The sequence below is a fragment of the Berghia stephanieae genome, chromosome 4 (assembly GCF_034508935.2).
Source record: "Berghia stephanieae isolate SIO BIC M18660-M18661 chromosome 4, UCSD_Bste_1.3, whole genome shotgun sequence".
Classification (NCBI taxonomy): Eukaryota; Metazoa; Mollusca; class Gastropoda; order Nudibranchia; family Aeolidiidae; genus Berghia; species Berghia stephanieae.
In genome coordinates, this window is record NC_088363.1 from 75,622,156 (window position 1) to 75,644,887 (window position 22,732).

General features: G+C 33.6%; 1 protein-coding gene across 1 annotated transcript in view; it reads left to right on the plus strand.

Moving 5' to 3' along the window:
- Positions 1-251: 251 nt before the first annotated feature.
- Positions 252-22,732, plus strand: part of LOC144971250 (uncharacterized) — an 80,448-nt gene continuing 57,967 nt past the window's right edge. Inside the window, exon 1 of the mRNA XM_078911817.1 lies at positions 252-601. Coding sequence (XP_078767943.1) covers positions 533-601 — 69 coding nt within the window. The 5' untranslated portion in view covers positions 252-532. The remainder of the gene's footprint in view (positions 602-22,732) is intronic.

The following is a 22,732-nucleotide window of genomic DNA, read 5'->3' on the forward strand; positions in this document are numbered from 1 at the left end:
AATTATACATTAAAATTGCTACAAATAGAAAAAAAATGTAGTATCGTATATCAGTTTACTACAAATACCAAAATATTATAGTAATAATAGCTACTAACAAAAAGTGTGGTACCATTCATCATTATCACGCCCACGTAGGGAATTGAGATCAATGGATGGAACAGCCACGCGGGAGTCGTCAGAGGGCGTACTGCCATTACGACGACGCATGCCTCTCTCCGTGTGACAATCCTGACTATATAAGTCTGCGGACAACTACTGGTGGCAAAACTTACTTTTGTGCCAAATAAGTTAGCACCATCGTCATCCAAGAAAAGGCACAATACTGTAGAACGATGAAGAAATAGGATAAGTTAGACTTATTTCAAGAACTTATTTGTAATACAACAAACTTGAATAGCTATCCTTATTTTTTGTTTTGTTCAAACAACTTTTATTTAAGACAAAGGTGATAATAGTGAATACAAATTTCGAAGTTTTTTCCTGAATTCCCATCGTTATTGAAGAAAATCTAACAGTGGCCACAAGAGAGATGAATTCTATTTATTTCATCACGTCCTGCCTTCTCGTCATCAATGCTTTTGCAGCAGAATCTGAAAAGGTAAGGAGAAAATAATATTTTCATTGAACTTCTCCCTTCTATAAAGTTTTGTTTTGTTTGTTTGTTTGTTTTCGCTTTTTGTGTGGTTTATTTGTTATCTGTTTGAATGCTAAATTCTGAACAATAAATATTCTTAAAAACCTGTAAATTTGCATTTCACAAGATCCGAAGAGAGGAAGCCAATTATGAAACGTATTATTTCAATTGCGCTAAAATATGTTCATGGTATATCACTAGTAGTCATACAGCAATGGACCCAGGCGATGGCATGTGAGAACATTTTACAAATAATCTGAATGATAAAATGCTTAGATTGTACCCAGCAAATGAAAATTAAATTGTGGCTTTCATTTGTGTAACTTGAGCATTTATATAGCGCAATATCAACTAAATATACTCAAGCGCTTTTGCAAGCCGAACAACAAATCTTTTATTTATTAAATGATACAAATTTTGATAATATCAGTTAAAATTTTCCCCCAAAAAAAAAACACTACGCAACTGGGTATTTGCCTCTCTCGAGTAAAATTATATTTTGAAATAAAATGTATTCGGTAAAAAGAAACCAATCGATGTTTTAAATATTTGTATTTAAAGAACGAGTCAACTAATGGTTCTTACATTCGTAGTCGGTATCCTGAAAAGAGAAGCATTAATTATTACTAGCATTTTTCAATACATTCACTTGGGTTTCACCACTAGTTATACTAGCATTTTTCAATACATTCACTTGGGTTTCACCACTAGTTATAGTTTCCCTCTATAGTCTTCAGATATGAGTTATTTTGTAGATTTCTGTCTTTTTATTAATATATCGAACAAAAAGGTATTGAAAGATCTAGATAATTTTGTAAATTGACCAAATTCTAATATTGCCATTTACTTGGAGGATCACTAATAAAGGAATTTGCAGACACAATGCATGACGGTCCTTTTCACTAAACTGTCGAGAAAAGAGAACAGAATTTTACAACCTAATCAAAATTTTTCCATAATTTTCTTTAATATCATATCATTTTTAACTGCTCCTTACAGCTTGACCCGAAATTGAAGCGAACAAAATAATTATGATGACGATGCCAACTGTCAATTTTGGTCCCTTCTAGTTTTTATAATTATAAAGAATAATTCTATAATGACTTGTAAATTATTCTATTTGAAATTCTGTCCACTTTTTGTCCATATGCTTTTTATTTCCTCAAAAGCAAAGGTCAACACCATCGAAGATTTCAATTGAAAAAAGTGCCCGATTTCCATACGATTTATGATGGCACACATATGAAAAGAAAATATCTTGAACCAAAACAAATCAGTAAAAAAAAAGATCTAAAATCGACGCAATCAGAGGAGAGTGCTTCGTGCTCTAATTTGATTGGATGGTCCGTTAGCGCCACACTCTCTACTTCCTCAATAATTTGCGCTAAAAATAGTTTTCCCAATTCTAGAACAATTGCCCTTTATTACAGAAAAGTAGACGTCTTTTGCTTTTTTCTTGTTTGATAAGGTTCATTAAATTGACCAAAATTTCGGATTTTACCATCTCAAACTTTTCTGTTATAGGTCTAACCTATGAGGTAATATAGATAGAGTCAAATCAAATGAACGTAAATCGTGGGTTCAAATCCGGTTTTTTTTCTCCTTCAGCAGATTTATTCTTTTTGTGGATTTGATGTCGGTGCGGTTCGGTGTTTCGCGATGGAATATTTATTATTGTCAAACATTTTGGGGTTTTGTCAGTCACCGATGAAAATATTGGCAGTAATACAGACAGGGAGTATTATCAATAGATGAGTCACGATTCATATAATCATTGATTTTGACTCATGTGTGAATAAGTGCTAGGTTTTATAGGCAGATAGGGACTTTGATCAGAGCTAGTGCAAAAATGCGCCCATCAGGCAATGTGTACAGTACGAAATTGAAATTCGGTTCAATAAAGGAATCGATCAAGGTTTTAAATGTGTATAGTATGGTGAAAATGAAAAAAAGTATGTAAGTGCGCTACATAAATGGTCGTGTTGATCTTTATTTACATGATTCATCGCTAATCATGTCGGACCAAAAATTCTATCACACAATAAAATCCTACGTTCTACTGGAGAGTCTTGTGATACGTTTTAACGAAATCGGCATAAAGTTTTTATATTTCATGACTTTCTTCTTCTTCTTCTTCTTCTTCTTCTTCTTCTTCTTCTTCTTCTTCTTCTTCTTCTTCTTCTTCTTCTTCTCTCTTCTTCTTCTTCTTCTTCTTCTTCTTCTTCTCTTCTTCTTCTCTTCTTCTTCTTCTTCTTCTTCTTCTTCTTCTTCTCTTCTTCTTCTTCTTCTTCTTCTTCTTCTTCTTCTTCTTTTCTTCTTCTCTTCTTCTTTTCTTTTTTCTCTATTATTATTATTTATTATTATTATATTATTATTATTATTATTATTATTATTATTATTATTATTATTATTATTATATATTATTATTATTATTATTATTATTATTATATTATTTATATTATATATTATTATTCATCATCATCATCATCATCATCATCATCATCATCATCATCATCATCATCATCATCATCATTCTCTTCCTCATGTTGGTGTCGGGCGTTGCGTTTTGTTATATTATTCCCTCGTCATTGTTTTAAACTGTTCCGCTGTTGGTGCCGATATTTTTTTCATATAGCAAATGTTCCAGTATCTTGTGTGTTTTGGTAAGACATATCTTTAAGAGCATCGTTTCCAATTGTAGATGGACAAAATAACAAAAAAACAAAAGACTGATAATAATATGCGCTGATAAAATGTGCATCTTGACTTAAAAACAGCGGGTTCTATTCTAAAGATAGTAGTAGTCTTTCAGAGCCATTAGGCCCGTGGAGTCGGAGTTTATCCCGTTTCTATAGCGCGAAACGGACAATAACAATAATTGCTACCCTTTGGATAGGACGCTAGTCTATCGCAATTCTAACGTTATAGCTGCTATTTTAATCTTTTGATATAATTTATATTATTTTATGGGACATCTGAGTTTCCATGTACTTATATGCAAAATAATTCACAGGTTTATCGTCTTTTGACTTTGCTAAATAAATGTAGTTATAATTATACTTCGATAATGTTATTAAAATCTATATTATTGACATTTTTTGTTTATGATACTGTGATTAATAATTTCACCGCCTATTGTTGTGACAAAAAAGCCTAAAATAATTTTTGGTAGGATTAGATGATATCTCTTTTCTTCTACGACATGTCGAATCTGTTGTTGTGCAATTATAGGACCTTCTAACATCTTAGAATAATTGGATGGTATTTTTGTTTTCTTAAAAACTATAACAAATAAGCGGTGTCATCTAATGCGGGACAACAGAAGACAGAAGAAAAGGTTGCAGGTTCAACTCTGAGCTATTATTTAAAGTGAAAATGAAAGAAAAACGCTTAAACCGAAGGGTAGCACTCTTTGAACTTACAATGTCAATGAATTGCTCCGTTTGTAGCAGTTCTTCAAATGATAACAACAGAAAAATAATAAAGAAAATGAAATCAAGTTACAAAAAACTCTTTGGATATGTCACATGACACTAATTGGAGACAAGGACAGAAAACAAAAAGGGAGAAATCAAAAACCAAACAGCCTTTTATATCGAACAAGTCACTTAATTCCGCTAAATGTTCGTGGCTCCCACGAGGACACTCCGAATCTAAATGACATTGTTTTATTTCAGCCTCTTTTTAATCAAATATGTCTGCCATTAATCGGACGGAGAGTGCAATGTCACAATTGCTCTGTTAAGTTTCCTGGGAGGTCAACCTTTTTTAATTTCGCTAAAATCGTATTGGAGAAGGTTGTCGGGTTCTCACGCCCATGTCGCTCATTGCACGATTTTAATTGTCGATTGTGAGAGAATGATTGATACGAGTACATGTTGATTTCTTAAACTAGAGATCAAAGTTCATACATTTACATATAAAAGTAGAAAAAGAGATAAATAGAAGAATATTTATATATATATATATATATATATATATATATATACTTATATATATAATATATATTAATATATATTCTTCTATTTATCTACCTATATTCAATATATACATATATATATATATATATATATATATATATATATATATATATATAAGAGAGAGAGAGAGAGAGAGAGAGAGAGAGAGAGAGAGAGAGAGAGGTCGAGAATATGGGATAGGATAAATGCGTAGATGGAAAGATAGATAGGAAAAGAGAAAAAGCTATTGAGATAGATAAAAAGATAGATCGATAGATAAAACGATAGATAGGTAGATGGATACATAGATAGATACATTGATATATATATATATATATATAGATGGATAGATTGATAGACGGACATATAGATACGAGTAGATGGTTAATAAATAGATAGCTAGATTGATGGATGGATGTAAAGATTAGAGAGTAGATGTTGAAAGAGAGATAAATTGAATTATTAAAACATAAAACAAAACAGCCACGGTATGATTAGAGGCTACTGCCGCTGTAACATTCTTTTCCCCAGTTTGTCATTTTGTTTCATTTCTACAACGGCTCTACCACACATTTGTTTGTTTTCATTACCTCGCCTGGCCTTGCCATTTGCCATGCAGTCATTTTAGCCCACTACTCATCAAATCTCAATCATCGTAGTTTTTTCTCTCATTGAACAATAAAATGAATGCTCACATCGCTGCTGTTGGATTGTCGCGCATGTTTTGAATCCATTCCCGTAACATTGTAGCGTATGTTTTCAATCCATTCCCGTACCATTGATCTCATTTCTAAAAGTAGGCAGTGGGCGTTCCCAAAAGAGTTACATAGTCAAAAGCGGTTGTTAGTATTTCTAAATTGATTTATTAGGTTAATAATTTGTTTACGTATGCAAGCCATCCTAACCATACGAGTTGTGTAGATTTTGAGTTGAATGTAAAATGTAACTGGGTCTTAAGAGATGACCTAGTACCATAAATGCATCACAGTACGCTATCGTTCTGGTGTTATAATAACGATATGTTTTTTGGGTTTTTTTTTTATCAGATCACGTCTACTTCAAATTATTTTCAAAATAAAAATTTTAAAAGGATAATTGTGCGGCTATGTGATCTAGAGGTGTGACGCTCGCCTTCGGAACGGAACGTCCGGGGTTTGAGGGCCACTCTGAGCGGCGCATAGTTTAGTCCTTGAAAACGTCTCTTTACTCACATTATCTCATTGTATTCAAGTGTAAAATGAGTACCTGACAGTTAACACCTTTGTGTCTCTGCCCAAAAATGTATTTGATTCGCCTACCAGACGTCATTTCTCGTCGTACAGGTTAAGTGTTGCTGTTGGCTAGGTATCCCTTGTATAGCGCTTTGAGCTTTTAGTGGATCTTGTGCTCAAGTTTATTTTTCATAATCAAAGTGATTCAAAACTGAAGTAAAGTGTTTTTATTACTTAATACTAAGATACTATTTTCCTATAAAAGCAGCAGGTTTGAACCTCAATTAAAAGAATATTGTGGGTCGCTTTGTGTACATAAACTGTTAATATTTGCTTTCCATATTTAGAATAAATAAATCAAAGCAGTTCTTGTCGTTTTAACAAAGATTGCTTGTAATTCAACAATAATGTTCATGTAGTAGTCATTCAGGAATCATAAGGCCAATGGAGCCGGAGTTTATCCCGGTTCTGTAGCGTTTAACGGAAAATAGCAATTGCGTGATACCCTTTGGATAGAACTCAAGTCTATCGTAAACTACTTTCTACAAGAGTTGGATGATCCAACCACTTAAACACTACTGGGTAGACAGGGGGTAAGAAAAAAAATCAGCTGCTCCAGTCATCGATGCCGGGCCCTTTCTATGTAAGGGCAGAGCTACACCATTTTCATGAAAATGACTAAATTGTAAATACACATGCTATCAAATAAACTATAGGTTACAACTATAAGAAAAAATCTTTTATGGATAACATGGATGTATTTCAATGTTTCAATGGGAAAGACATCAAACCGACGCATTCTCCTCTAAGACGATAAAAAAACATTCAGTTTTTGCCTTGAGTATCAAAATTCTAAAATGTTTATGTAGATTGAAATAGTTGCCTTTAATAAAGTGGGTTTTACGCTGAGATGTGAAGAATAGTTAGGGAAATAAAGCATTAATAAGGAAACATGGTTTTTGCTCTGAGCAATTGAAACCTATTGATTTCATGAAAGAATTGTATATAATGTAATCCTCGTGTTAAGTGTCATCGTCATCTTGTAAAGTGCTGCTCTCTCAATACATATACAACCTCTTGGTTTGCTTGGGGAAATTGATTTTTTTAAAAACTCGAAAAAATGAGACTCTCGAAGAATGACGAAGCAAACATCAAGTTCCATTGATAAGGCGAGATTGTTGCTCAACTCGAAAGTCACGCACGGTGTGGGAGGGACGTAAACATGGTTTTAAGATAGATTTGCTACTGATCGACATGTCAAATTCACTTTAAGTCTATGTTTTCATATATTTTGATTTTAAGAAAATATTTGCAGTGAACAGTTTAACATCGCATCATAACCATTATGTAGAATATGTTTAAGAGTTTATTATCACTTTTTCAAATATCCCCACATTGAGACATGAGAATGGCTTTGTTACGGTCTTAAACAACGACATTTTCATATATCTAAATAGTTTTTAGTGCTTTATTCACCGTGTTTTGTTGATAAAGGGGAAATCATAAACGTCCACATTATCTGTCTGTTGATTAAACTGAAGCCTTTTTCAATTTCCTGTTGTTATTTATTCCTCTGATTTTCGAGCACCCGACATTTTAATTATCCAGTATTCGGCTTAACATTTGATAAATTTTGTTATGTTTAATTAAACGATCAGAACTAAAGCATCGGCATTACGTATTAGCCTATTTTTTAGTTTATGATTCAGAATTTGATCTGCGAAGTGACATCTGTTCTAACTTGTGCATTTCTACCTTTAAGAACATGCTCCGTATTAGGTTACCATTATCAACAAGTCGGTTCGATATCTAGCATTAAAAGTATAATTTTTAATATTGCCAATAGATGTAAACAAGACAATGAAGACACAGTTTATTAGTGAAATTAATATTAAAGTTTAGTGTACATTTCCGTACTTACAAGACATGTCTAAGTTCAATAGAAAGCGAAGACCGCATTTTGTACACATAGGACCAAAATCTTTCAATTGAACATTTTAATGGTTGCTCGAATATAAAACATAGCTGCGTGCTAAGCATTTTAATAGTCTCATTTAGAGAATTAATGGACCAGAAGTTTTGAAAAGATCCCTGAGTTTGGAATTGCCCATTTTTAGATTTAAAAAAAATTGTGAATATTCCTTAGTGGGCTAGTTGTAATTAGTATTTCCTGAATTGTGACGAGATTGCCGAAAAGATGAGGATATGGACTCAGTACTCACATCCGGATGATCCGGTTTATTGTCTTAGCAATAACGCAGTGCTACGTTTAATGCGGCTAACGTTTGAATTAATTTCGCCTGACTCTAAGACAGATTTTACAGAATTTATCTTTAGACTGAATAAAGGACAATATTCTTTATTGATCCGGGTTTGAGACAGATATATCTTTTTCGTCTTTTGAAATAACATTACTCCTGTTGCTCACTTGCAGTGATATTTACTGCGACTATTGCCTGGATCATTTCGGTCAGTAGCAATTGCTTAGTACCATTTGGATAGGAAGCCAGTCTATCTGAAAGTACTTTCAGTCAGGTCTAACAGACCCAGCTACCCAATCAATGCTGGGTGGACAGGGAAGTTAGGACAAAAATCTCTACTTTATCTGGGATCAAACTCGGTCCCTTTGCGTTCGAAGCCAGCAGTCGACTAACTGAACTATGGGGCCCCAAGTACCGAAAAGAATTGAGATGCGAATCAGCGTCTGTCCACCTATTGCACGGGAATTTGGACAACATGGTCACAATGATATCGTCACTCAAATGACCAATCAATGTCTTCATCTTGAATGACCAGTCACGTGACGGACATGATCGACCCACAATTAATTACTGCTCACCCAAGCGGGAGAGATTTCTTGACATTTTTAGACCACATCTCCTCTTGATGCTAACAGTATGGTCAAAATACTTAACCCCAGGGTTTGCGTTTACTTGTTCCGTATTTTCTTTAATAATTTGTCTTGAAACCATAAAAAATAAGAAAAAACTATAAATCCGATTCTCAATTAATCTGAAGCCAGTTGGACAAAATTTGGAGAACTTTGAATAACAATCCCGATGCAATCTCACGCTCACGACCTACCTTCCCACGCCATTTATTGTCGTTTCCTTTTCATTCCTTGGAAATTTTTGTTATTTTCTCATCTGGTTCTTGTTGACTCATAATTACCTACTCGGTTATTTTCATTACCCTTTTTTCACTTTTTATTTGAAGCAGAAGCAGTTACAGGGTATATATATATATACATATATATATATATATATATATATATATATATATATATATATATATATATATATCATGCCATAAGCTCACAAAATCGTACAGTTTAATTCAAATTCAGTTTGGTCATCATAGTCAGAGGATGACAGGGAGCAGGCACTGGTGTAAGATAGAGATCTGAAAAAGTTGTATGAAATAGTGCAAGACAAAGCCAGCAAGAAAAAATATAAGAAAATTTAAAGATTTGAATAAGTGTACAAACAGTGCCAGACAAATAGAGAACACCTGTTTTATATTAAAATGTCAAAATGTATCTATGTTGTCCAATAGCTTCGAACAAAAATGAGTCTGTTCCCTTAATAAGCGGCTAGTAATTAGGAATAACAGAGAAAGATTGATATTATGAAAAATGCGTTGAAATTGCAGCTCTTAAAACTTTGACCAAGATATGAAAAAAATGTATATGAAACAGTCAGACAAAGCAAGAAAAAGTTTTAAGAAAGAGTACAAGAGTTTTTACATTTTTTATTTATTTTTAAAGATGAGCTTAATGATTTTCAAAACATTTACGATAATTTTTATACAAAGAAAAACAATTTTAAATCGTTTTCAATGAGTAAAATATAGTGTACGTAATAGTTAAAACGTGATCTTGTTAAGAAATGTTTTGTAAAATTTGTTCTCACCTAATGAGACTAAACACAAATAAAAGTGTTGATATAATAACAATGCAACTATGGAAATAAAATTATCTATAGTTCATCCCAGTTATGCCTAGGGCTTATCTGATTATTAGATTTTTGTGAATTGAATGAAGTTGCATTTCAAATATGAAAATGGGGTTTGTTATGACAGCTATTTAGACATGAGTCTAAGAGATAATGTCATACAAATTATATGTTATAGAAGGGACATTGCTTTCTTGAATTACAGCCAAATGATGGTTAAAATCGGTTGCACGGAAATTCGTTATAGAAAAGAGTAAAATAAACTGACATTGCATATTCCTATTACAACTGTCAAGATGATCTCATTATTCGCTCGTCTTACATTCTATTTTATAAAGATTCCATCTCACTTCGTGTAATGAGTTAGGGATTGTTTGCTTCACCTGGGGTTTGATTTTGATTAAAAGCTGCTTCTTACCATACATGAACACTGGAAATGTTGCTGCCTTAGTTACACACAGGACACAGGCAGGACTTAATATTTTTTTACTGACCATTGTTTTGTTTTAACAATACTTAATACACATAAGAGCGCAAACATTTTATGAATTTGTTACAAATGTATGCCACAATCCTTAGTTAATTTATGACTTTTTGAAAATTCTAACATACAAGAATGGTTTATTGACCATCTTATTTAACTTAAATCTATCGGAAAAAAGATCAATTGATTGCGCACTGATCTGGTTCAAATCTTATACTTTTTCTCTGTCATAATTTTAGGGTAAAAAAACCCCTCAGTTCTCCTATTGAAACGTTAAATATATATGGCTAGCCATAAACATGTTACCGGCATTTCAGTATGCGAATTTAAAGAACAATTTGTATGTTAGTTGATGCGATATGCTGCTGTGTGGTCTTGTGGAATGACACTCGCCTTCGGATCCGAAGGTACTGGGTTTGAGTCCCGATAGCATAGTTATGCAATTTTATAACAAGACAAACCAGGCATATTATACAGAAATTGAGGTTTACAATTGATTTTAAACATTGCAAAATACTTCAAATCGATTTTTAATGATCGCAGTTTTAAAAAATAATAAAAAAATTATCCACGAATATCTGAAAATCTCAAATATTGCATTATAAAATGATTTTATTGCTTTATTTTTCACACAAATTGGAGAAAAGAAGGTACGTAATCTAATATGGATAGAAAACTCGATAGGATAAATATCTGTAATACCTAATGAGATTTTTTTATCTAAAATATTGCAAAACATGAAAACGTGTCAATAAGACTACGTAGTGAAAATTGCAATGCTTCTTAACAAGCGAAAAAATGTTTTAAAATTATAGGATAAGAACCTGTATTACACAGCCACAAAAATACAGACAAACACACACACACAAACACACACACACAAACACACACACACACACGCGCGCGCGCACACATATATATACATATATATATATATATATATATGTATGTGTGTGTGTGTGTGTGTGTGTGTGTGTGTGTCACACCGCTATTTGTCGACTTGTATCTCTGAGACTCTTCATTGGACTTCTGTCAAATTCAAAATACAAATACAGCAAATCCTGATATGTAGACTATTAAACTTTTTAAAAAAATGAATAGCAGAACAAAAAATATACAGTAACTTTTCAAAACCGTGTTCAGAAATAAAATATCAGAGAAAAATGACGCAACATTGCAGAGAGTAAAATGGCGACGCTCTTAACATTATTTTTATCATAATTCTCCTCATCGTGTTAGAAATATAGCACACTCACAAGCCTATTTTGGTCCAACGATCACTTTAAGTGATCGATCGCACCTCCGTCCTCTTTAATGACGCAACGTAGTCTCTTTTTCCAACTTGAAATTCACTTCCGAATTTCCTCAATGGTTTCTCCTCCCAGCATAAAATAATTCTTTCTCTCAAGGTTTGTTCTGTGAATGCAGATCTTTGTCCACTGTAAACCTTCCCGGTCAAAGAATTCCAAATTGCGTAATCCATAGATTCAGGCCGGGTGGTTGAGGCTCTATGAAATAAATATTCTAATTTCGAAGAAAAGCTTATGTTCTCTTGCTCATATGTTGAAAAATTAAATTCCTTCCTGGATAAAGGTGTTCACGGTCTGACAAAAGATTTTCTTCCAATAGTTTTATGTGATTACTAGCAAAGAGTTTCCCAGGCATAAAAAATACAACGCGCAAATGCCACAATAAGTTGCGTTAGCTTTTCGATATCGAAATTTTTAGGTGGTGTTGAAAGATTTTTTATTATTGAAAAACCGTTAATCTAATTTTTTTTGATACTTTGGAACTCTAGTAATAAAGAATGGTTATATTAGCAATAAAAAATTGAAAAAGATTGGAAATAAATATATAGCGGGCTATTGTGTGTCCACCTTGTGTGATCACTTCATGTGTGGAGATATATAATATATATATATATATATATATATATATATATATATATATATATATATATATATATATATATAAACATTTGAAATATAATTAAGATAGTTTGATACTAAAGTTGAGCACTATTATTTCATGGTTTTTGTTTTATAATTTATATATTATATATATATATATATATATATATATATATATATAGAGTTATATATATATATATATATATATATATATATATATATATATATATAACTAAATAAAGTAACTCACATATTTTTGGCCGAGACAATTGTTTCGATCTTTCATTCGTTATATATATATAAGGAACAGCTGCGACTGATATTGTGGCCAGTTTCTAGGCTAGTTAAATTTGCAATCCTTATGGCAAATATAATTATCATTCCCCTAGGTTGAATGAACTTGTAACTGTGAATAAGTCTTGCAAGCACTTATGTTACATTCTCAATTTTGTCCCAATTTTCACTTCATCTGAAGCGTCTATCAAATTTTATTTGTGCACAGAACGCCGAAAGCTTAAAGGTTCACGAAGCAAAGAAGTTTGTACTGCTCACAGTTGAGTAAAATGGTCAATAATACTTGCTTGTCATTCTTTGAAATGATTTTTTTTGCAAAGTATTTCCCACCTCATTAAAGTTTCACCTAGGTACTCATTTACACTATGGTGGATAGTGGGCTGAAAAAGAAACCTCGTGGACTCGAAGTTGATTCTTTTGTGTGTCGGTCTGACGTCCTAACCATAGTCCGCTAAAACGTCATTTACCACGTTCTAAAAATAAATAACCACCAGGACATGAACAAGAACAACAATAATTTGAAAAATATCAACATCATCATCATCATCATCATCATCATCATCATCATCATCATCATCATCATCATCATCATCATCATCGTTATCGTCATCGTCGTCGTCATCGTCGTCATCATCATCATCATCATCATCATCATCATCTTCATCATCATTATCAACAACAACAACAACAACAACAACAACAACAACAACAACAACAACAACAACAGAATGGCAAAGTACAACAATAGCGACGACGACAACGACAATAAACATCAACCTTTATACGAATATTATTCTCATTAACTTTTACATTTTATTTCTTTTTTTGTGTTTGTGTTGTAAGGGGACGCAACTCTCTTTTGATATTCCGGAAATGCTACACCAATTATTGGGTTGAGAAACATCATTGCCCTGCCCAATAGAATACTGATGAGGTCGTTGGACGTTGATAAAATAGATTGGACGATCATGTGACCCGCTATGACAAGGGCAATGCGGGAAAATTACCGAAGGCAAATACAAACAAGTAAAAGAGAGAAAAATAATCATTTAGTACTCTTTTACTTAAATGATAAACAAGACGAACGTAGATAAATTGAGAGATGGGTGCGAAAGGGGTCTTTTCAAAGTAGAACTTACAATTCCACCTGTTTAAAAGGGTAAGAAAAGGTTCTGATTTTTACTCTATTATATTAATATTGAAAGAACGCGAGCAATATCCAGAATGATGTGGGTAGCTGGGTCTGTTAGATCTGACGTAAAGTATTTTGCGAAAAACTTACATCCCCGATAGTAAGCAATTCCTATTTTCCCTTTCGCGCTATAGAATCTGTATAAACTCAACCTCCACGAGCCTAATGGAATGGCTCTGCAGGCCTAATTACTTACTGCATCAGTTCACGTACAAGGGACCTAAAAATCAAAAGCCGAGTACCATTCCACTGGAATCCACTGCAAAGCTGTACAGTTTAATCTCGACTTTTATTGTCTAACATGCAATATTATCAATTTTTTTTTTATTTGACTACTCACTCTCCGCTAGATAAGTGCTTCTCAACAGGGTATATTGTCAACCCCAGGATGTTCCAATTTTGAAAAGGGTATACCATTTTGATAGTGTATGTACTGCACTGGGGATGTATACCATATCGGCATAAAACAATAATAAAGTCACCCTACAAAAGCAACTTACTTTGATTTGTTGATTGGAAATAATATTATATTCATGTATGAGTTATATTGGTAAATGCCTAAAAATAAATATTTGAACTGAAATAAACCTTTGAATTAAGATCGATTCAGTTTCAGTGTATAGTGACGACTGGAGTGTACAAGATTTTAAGTAAAAGCTGAGCGATTTCAAATATAGGTTGACAAGCTCTGCCCTAGATAAGAACGTGATCATTCGATGCGATGTTCGTTTGATTGAAATTCAACCTAGATGACTCTACAGGGTTCGTAGTTAAAACTGGGTCGTTTAAAATATCAAGTGGACGCTATGTTTATCGAACAATAATACTACCGTACTCTGGAAAAAAAACATATTTAAACATTTTGCCAGAAAACTCGCCTTCAAATATCGATCGATTTAAATAACCCTTATCTTCGCAAAAACTCTCAAATCTGGACTTTCCGAAGTCCCAGGTTTGAGAGTTTTTGCCAAAATGAGTGTCATTTAAATCGATAGATATTTGGAGGACGAGTTATCTTGCCAAGTGTTTAAATATGTTTTTTTTCCAGAGTACGGCAGAATAGATCAAGCTGGTTTAGAATCATTCCCTCTCAACGAAGGATACCGTCCAGTTACACGTGCGTCCGTATTTCGTTGATGCCCTTGTCTTGTCTATGTACTTGTGTTCCTTCCAGTTTTAAATCTCTGGTTATTTTTAAAATAATGAAAAGGAAACATGAGCTTTTATTTCGGTCAACGTCGTCCAAATGTGCTCAAAGAGAATTAAAAGGGGTCCCAAGCCTCCAACAACAACACGTTAATATGTGAGGAAGAAACATGCTATCTGCTTGGTGGTATTACAATTATTGTTTTTGGACATCGACAAAGTTGTTACTGGTCAGTTAAAAATTAAAAATTAAAATTGAGCTTTATATAGCGCAATATCCGCTGAAATGTGCTCAAAGCGCTTTACAAGGGGTCCCTGGTCAACAGCAACATTTAACATGTAGGACGGAACATGACGCCTGTTAGGCGATATTACAATTTTTTCGGACAAAGACAACGCTGTTAACGGCCAGGTACTCATTTTACACCTGAGTACGGTGAGAGAATGTGAGTAAAGAGCCTTTTCCAAGGACTCAACTATGCGCCGAGCGCGAGGCTGGAACCCAGGACCTTCCGATCCGAAAGCGAGTGTCATACCACTAGACCACATAGCCGCGTTACTCATTTAACACATTGGGTATGGCGAGAAATGATAGTTGAAGAGCATTTTTCACGACCAAACTTTGCGTCAAAGCAGAATTCAAACTTGGAACCAAGAATAAGTTGTTTAATATCACTGGACCGTACATTTTCTTTGAAATTCTTTACACAACTGTATCAGTTAATTCAACCAAATTTGCATTATGCATTTATGCAAAAGAGAATATGCAACGAGCGAATCAATTTCTAACAAGCCACTTTAACTGTTTCATGCTTCTTCACAATTTATTACCAAATCATCAATATCACGATGTTGACCTAATCAGCAGACTTAATTAGCAATGTCAATATCATAAATATAGTACTCTGGTGTGAACAAAAAATATAAACATTTCACCAAGATACGTTGTGTTATCTAATTACCATTAATTCATTACAATCACTCGGGTAACGAACGATAAATGTACAATAATAATCCCCCATTTCACATCAAAAGAAAATCGACCTGCTCTTACCATGACTTCCGACTGAGCGTCAGTAACTATGTCGATCATGGCGCATTCAATTGTTCTAGTGAATGGCATAACGATAACAAATCGACCAGAACAGACAATGGAGTTTATCGCTGTTTCCACCTGACTGTTAATTTGCTAAATACTTTTTTTTCATTTTGGCCAGAAGCTTTTTTACTTCATAATATCAAAATACCGCCAAAACTGTCAATTATATGGGACCCAAGAATCCAGACAAGTTTGAGGTTTTATGAGTTTTTTTTTTTTTTTTTTTTACAAATTTGGGTTCATTTTAGCCGATCATTTATGAAGAAAATATTTTCTAGCCAAAATGTAAAATGCTTTTTGTCTGTGTTTTACAGACTGGTACATATCAGCATGATTTAACCCATTAGTGTTGCTTGTGGTAAACAACACGCATGACAATTACTCATTGTTTGAGTTGAAATCTTCCCCGCCTCAAAGGACGCATCCGTATCACCATCATCATCGTGTATTTATAACTTTACCTGCTTATGTTGTCATTAAAGTGGTGTAGATTAAAGTAGTTCAAATAAATATATATTTAAAAAAACAATCATTTAATTGATCTGCAATTCCAATGAATAGCGTTGACGAGTGGTAAGGAATTTAATGCTTCCATTATAGACCCTGAATGAGGATGATGATGATGATGATGATGATGATGATGATGATGATGATGATGATGATGATGATGATGATGATGATCAAGAACACTTAAATTATGTACATTTGGCATAAATTATCCGACTGTCACGCTCCTATTCTCTCTAGAGTTCAGGAGGCAATTTTTATTGGTAATCACGTGTTGGTACATTTTGTATCAAATCATTAGTGTATAATGGTTGACAATTTTGATGTGTCATAACTGAAAGTGGTCAAAAGAAGACAGAATTAATTTAGTAAAAATCTAAAGAGACACAAAGATGCCGGTGAAAAAAGACGCAACAAATTTATGTCAAGATTAAGATAGTCTCCTGTCAACAAGAAGACTCAGCAGTGCGGTACAGATTGAAAACTGAAGGCCAAAGGTTTGCCCAACTGTGACCTGGGCAAATTTGAATCTAGTAAAGGCGTTTATTTCAAATTTTCTTACAATATTCAAGTGTAAAATACCTACCTCGCAGTAAAAAAAAAAAAAAAAAAAAAAGAAAATTAGGCTTCCTGACTCGTCTATCAATAGTCTCACATTGTGTCTGGTCATCTTTCCTCTCAATTGGAAGGTTGCTTCATCACTGACGATTATCCTTGATAGCAGATCAGGATCCTTTTCCATCGACTCCTGGATAATGTGGCAAAATTAAAACGCACTTCTCTGTCTTGCAGATATAATTTTTGGACCATTGCAGGTTATAAGGTGTCAACCTCAAGCGTTTGCGTAAGTTCTCGCATACTGTGCGTTGTGGAACTCTTGGCTACATCTGTCTGTCGACTTCTTGGGGCTGCGAAGATAACTGTCTCTAACCCTCTCAACAACTTCCTCTGACACTGCCTGGGCGGCCGGAATGTCCCTTTCTCTAATCACAGATGCATCCTTTCTTAATGAAATAATTGTACCACTTCAAAATTGACTTGTGTGAATGTGGATTGTTGTGATGAATGCGTCTGAAAGAACGCTGCACAATTGTAACACTTTGTTTTTCTAATCTACAAAACACACCAGCTACGTTGCTGTGGGTGTACGCCATCTTAGATTGGACTGCCACCTAGCGGGTAAGATAAAAATTGTGAACGCGAAACAAACTGGAAACACACATTCATTAATTTCTGCAACTATAGACACCAATTTTGTGAAAACATTCATTCAACTTCTCATATTATGAATATGTGAAATCAAGGAGTGTTTTTGTGCTCAGCTTGTTATTCATATTTCTAAAAATGTTGGATCTAAATTCACATTTTGGGTCCTATTCATCCCGACATAAAATCGTGTTGAGACGATGGATCACATATTGTGTGGCTGTCTATATAGACACAGCGTGTTTTTTTATAATCAAAATTTATTTTAGAATCTTTTTTATTTAATTAAAGTATCAAAGTAATTTCCCTCTTACATTGTCTAATCACAATCAAAGACCTTTCGCTAACACTTTTTCAGCCACCTATCTATCAAGTCATCTGTCCGTTATTCCACCAATCTGTAGAGCTATATAATCATATGCATTATAATTTAGCTCTCTATCTATTTTTTTTTGTCAACCAACGTATATATATATATATATATATATATATATATATATATATATATATATATATATATATATATATATATGTGTGTGTGTGTGTGTGTATGTATGTATGTATGTATGTATGTATGTATGTATGTATGTATGTATGTATGTATGTATGTATGTATGTATGTATGTATGTATGTATGTATGTATGTGTGTATATATGCATATGTAGCTGTCTAGAATCTATCTGCTCAAATCATGACAGGCAAGAAACCGAAACGACTCAGGGCTATTCCAGGTCTCCACTCCCCGTCAGGTGATGACATTTCCTTAATGTTGATTTCCTCCTGTGGAATGACCTTATGTACGGGTGGCCAGCTCCGATCGATTCTTGGACTAACACCGTGTATAGAGACACAACGATGTACTACTGAATCATTACGCGTATCCGCCATAACAGAATCAAAGATGGCGCAGGCTTTACACATTGTACAATGCAGTCGTACTGTGAAATAACAATTATTCAAAATTTTGGCCAGATGTACTCTTCCTTCAAGTATCGGTTGATTATAATGATCCTCATCTTGCCAAAATATCTCAAACCTGAGACCTCGGAGCCCCATGTTTGAGAGTTATATTGACAAAATGAGGGGGTCATTTTAAACATTATTATTTGGAGGACGAAATTTGAAAGACGAATTTTGTGGCAAACATTTTAGATACATTTTTTTTTTCAGAGCACGTCAGACCTCTGTTACGCTCTGTTTTGTTTTATAATGTACTTTACCTCGGTCACCAAAGTGATACTTCTAAAGCTTTAAGTGACCAGTTTTGTGCTATGTTTTAAACTTTAAAAATCCAACTTTCTATGAGTAAATTGAATGCTAAGCAAGCGTCACAGCGTCTTCTCAAAATTATTATGTTTGATGGGCTTTTTAATTCACTCTTTAACAGTTTTCTTTCAATAAATTATTTCTTTTAGTTAATGAAATTGGTGTCGGTCTCGTTTAATATTGGTCGTTGGCGAATTATTATTGTGTGTGCGGACTCGCGGGGGTGTGTATACATTTATATGTGTGTATGTGTATGTGTGTTTGTTTTGTTTTAAGTAAGCCAATAATTTGAATTGGTGGAAATAGCTGTAAGACTATTAATATATTTCACAAGTCACATTCCGACGGATTATAAAATATACACCATTAAGCTTCTTATTGCGACACTTTAAATGATACTGCCATATCTCTTAAAAATCAATCGTCTTTTTCCGATAAAAACAAGGAGTTAACTATGGTACGACGAATCATATTTCCATTTTAACATTGCATTATATTATCCATGGTTACGCCCGGTAACAGTTTGAGAGAGCCAAGATTCCCGATAGTACATAATTATTTATTATGTATTATAGGAAACCATTACTATGACATCAAAAGGTTAAGTCTCTTCAATTGATTTCTCTTTGTTATCACTACTACATCTACTATGCTATTTTTTGCACAAATCTATATCTAAGAAAGATATATCACGAAAAGTCAGTGAAAATAGGAAATAAGCCGACGATTAATGGGGCACGGGGATAGGGGTGAGATATCATTGCGATTAATAACCCGCGAAAGGCTCATTAACTTTTTTTTAAAGCGTTACGGTTTGAGCTCTCTCTCTCTCTCTCTCTCTCTCTCACTCTCTCTCTCTCTCCCTCTCTCTCTCTCTCTCTCTCTCTCTCTATCTATCTATCTATCTATCTATTTCTCCCACTCACTCACTCTCTTCCAGACAAGATATACACATTTTCACTCTTCGAAGTCTCCATCTCTTAATCTCTCTATCTCTCTCTCTCTCTCTCTCTCTCTCTCTCTCTCTCTCTTTCTCTCTTTCTCTCTTTCCCTCTCTCTCTCTCTCCCTCTCTCTCTCTCTATATATATATATATATATATATATATATATGTATATACATATATATATATATATACATACATATATATATATATATATTTATATATATATATATATATATATATATATATATATATATATATATAATATTTAGTGTTATTTTTATTTTCATTATCCATTTTTTTAAATGGCTACATCCCAATTTTCCGTTTTACAATGTGAACAATTTTAAAAATCTCACTCTCATTCTTCTATTTGAGAACTAACGTCACTAACACGTTGATTTATTTTCCTTAATTTTCTTTGATTTCCTTATTTTCGTCCATCGACTTACATATATCTAAACATGAAATGCTGAGGAATGAAGACAGAAAAAAAAACACCTATATGAGAGGTCACCTGGGTAAACATTCCACTCTTTGTTGGTTTTACTTTAGGTTGGTGCATTTATCATGTGCCACAATGTTTTATAAACAGATCCCCATTAGAGGGCAGCGTGGCTCAGCAGTACGGTCTTTGCCTCGTACCCGAAAGGTATCGAGTTCGGTCACCCGCCGCTGCTCTGTGTGGCCTTGAGCAAGTCACCTCGCCCTAGCTTAATTTGCTACGCTGCACTGCGGCTGACGCCTGGGTTATTCCAGTCTTCCCTTGGAATAGAACCTAGAGACAAATTTCCCCTATGGGATGAATAAAGGTAATTTTATTTTTTATTTTAATATAATTAAACCGCATACTTGAACATGCACTTTCTCCCTCATTTGTATACATTAAAAAAATTACTCTACAATCCACATGTCTTCACAATTAAATTCCTGGGAATACGAAACAAAAAAAAGCGCAAACAATTTGGCTTGAATGTGGTATGTTTTTTTAACAGCAAAATATCATAATATTATGCTTTCACTTTTTCTGAACGAATCTGTAATCTGCCACGACAATCGAGAAATGTGTCGAGTAGATCCGATGAAAAGAGTTTAGTTAAGTCAAGATGACCAAAGTTACATTGTCTAAGTTGTTTGTATTCATATAAACAGAAACATTCACATTGTTCAATATGAGTATTCTGTTTGGCTCAATTTTTATAATTGATTTTACAATCCACTTATTTTCACAATTTGTTTCATGTGAATACGAAACAAAAATCGCAGACATAAATTAGAATTCTAATCAACGTAAACAAATATATTTTATGCTTTTCCCAATATTATCCCGCGGCTTGAATGTATCATGCCTATAATAGTCAATATATACATTAAAGCTTGCACTTTTACTAAACTAATTTTTAACCTGTTATGACATTGGAGTCGTGTCTCGAGAAGACCAGATTAAAAATGTTTAGTAAAGTCAAGATGACCAACGTTACATTCTCATTGTCCAAGTTGTTTGTATTCATCGAAACAACATTCACATGAATCAATGTGAAACTCTAGTTCGCCTCAACTTTTATAATTTAGACGATAAATTCAATTTTCTGTGGAGATGAAGCCTGCTAAAGCCCTCACTTCACACGCAAAGGGACATGTATCGGTTCCGGGTGAAGTCGAGATTATTTTTTCCTTCTGATCCCCCTGCACACCCAGCAATGATTGGATAGCTGGCTCTATTAGATTTGACGGAAAGTACTTTGCGATAGACTATTTATTCAAAGGGTAACAATTGCTATTATACGTTGCACGCAAAATAAACCGGAATACACCCCTTTTAGATTTGAAGGAATGCAGAGAAGAGAAGAAGATATACCCGGACGTGTTAGCAATTTGAGTCGATGGGTCAAAAATTTGACAATTTTGACATTTTACTTAATAATCGAACACACGGTGATTTCTTTTTTCTTTAGGACGTAATTTAGTGCAAACATTCTTCTAAAAAATATTGTATCTGAAAAAGGATTCTCATAATATTGCTAGCTGCAAATGTATTACACTCTCTCAGATTTCAACATAGTAAATTATGTTTTAACCCTGTAAAATGATGCTCGGATTTGACTCTAGAAGGCACAAAATATATCTTACCATTTTCACAAAAAAGACAATAACAATGATTTTAAAATGTTTAAAAATGGAATATAATAGACCCATAGGGAAAATGATAGCGCAATGAAGTCCTAGTTTTCAGTGGTCAGTCCGACCTTTTTCAAACAGAGGGATTAAGTTCTTTTTTTTAGCTACCTTTCTCTTTGGGTAAATACAGTCGCAGAAAAATTGAAGAAGATGAATAATGTATAAATGCCATTCAAAGAAAACAAAACAAAAATAAACCCCGTTATAACAGAAAATATTTTTTCTAAAGAATAATATCAAAGAAAAGAAGAAATAAAATTAAGTGTCTTGAAAAAAAAGACAATGCCCTACAGTTTGCATTACTGTAAAAATAAGAAAAGTTCTATAGATTGCATTATTGTATATAAAAAGAGGAAAAGTTTTGAGATTCATTATTTGGAAGAGCTTTATTATGCAATTGCATTAAAGTCCAAGTTAAGCCTGTTTCCTACTTCACTGATGCACGTCAACCAAAGAGCAATCTTTATAATTGCATAACCACCAAAAAGCTTTCAATAAATCATTGTAAATTCTGAAAAAGATGTCATCAAATTGCATTAACTTGTCGAGCTTTATTTGATATCGCGTTGAGGAATAAGTCTGGCATTCCTTCATCAGAAATGCTATTATCTGATCCCATGCCTGCGGTGTGTATTAAATAATTCATTCAATGAATCATGTCGATTGTACTATCACCTCTACTGATCCTTTCAACAAAATGACTTGGAAAAAATGATGTCTGTCGAGCACTCTTCTAGACATTTTAGG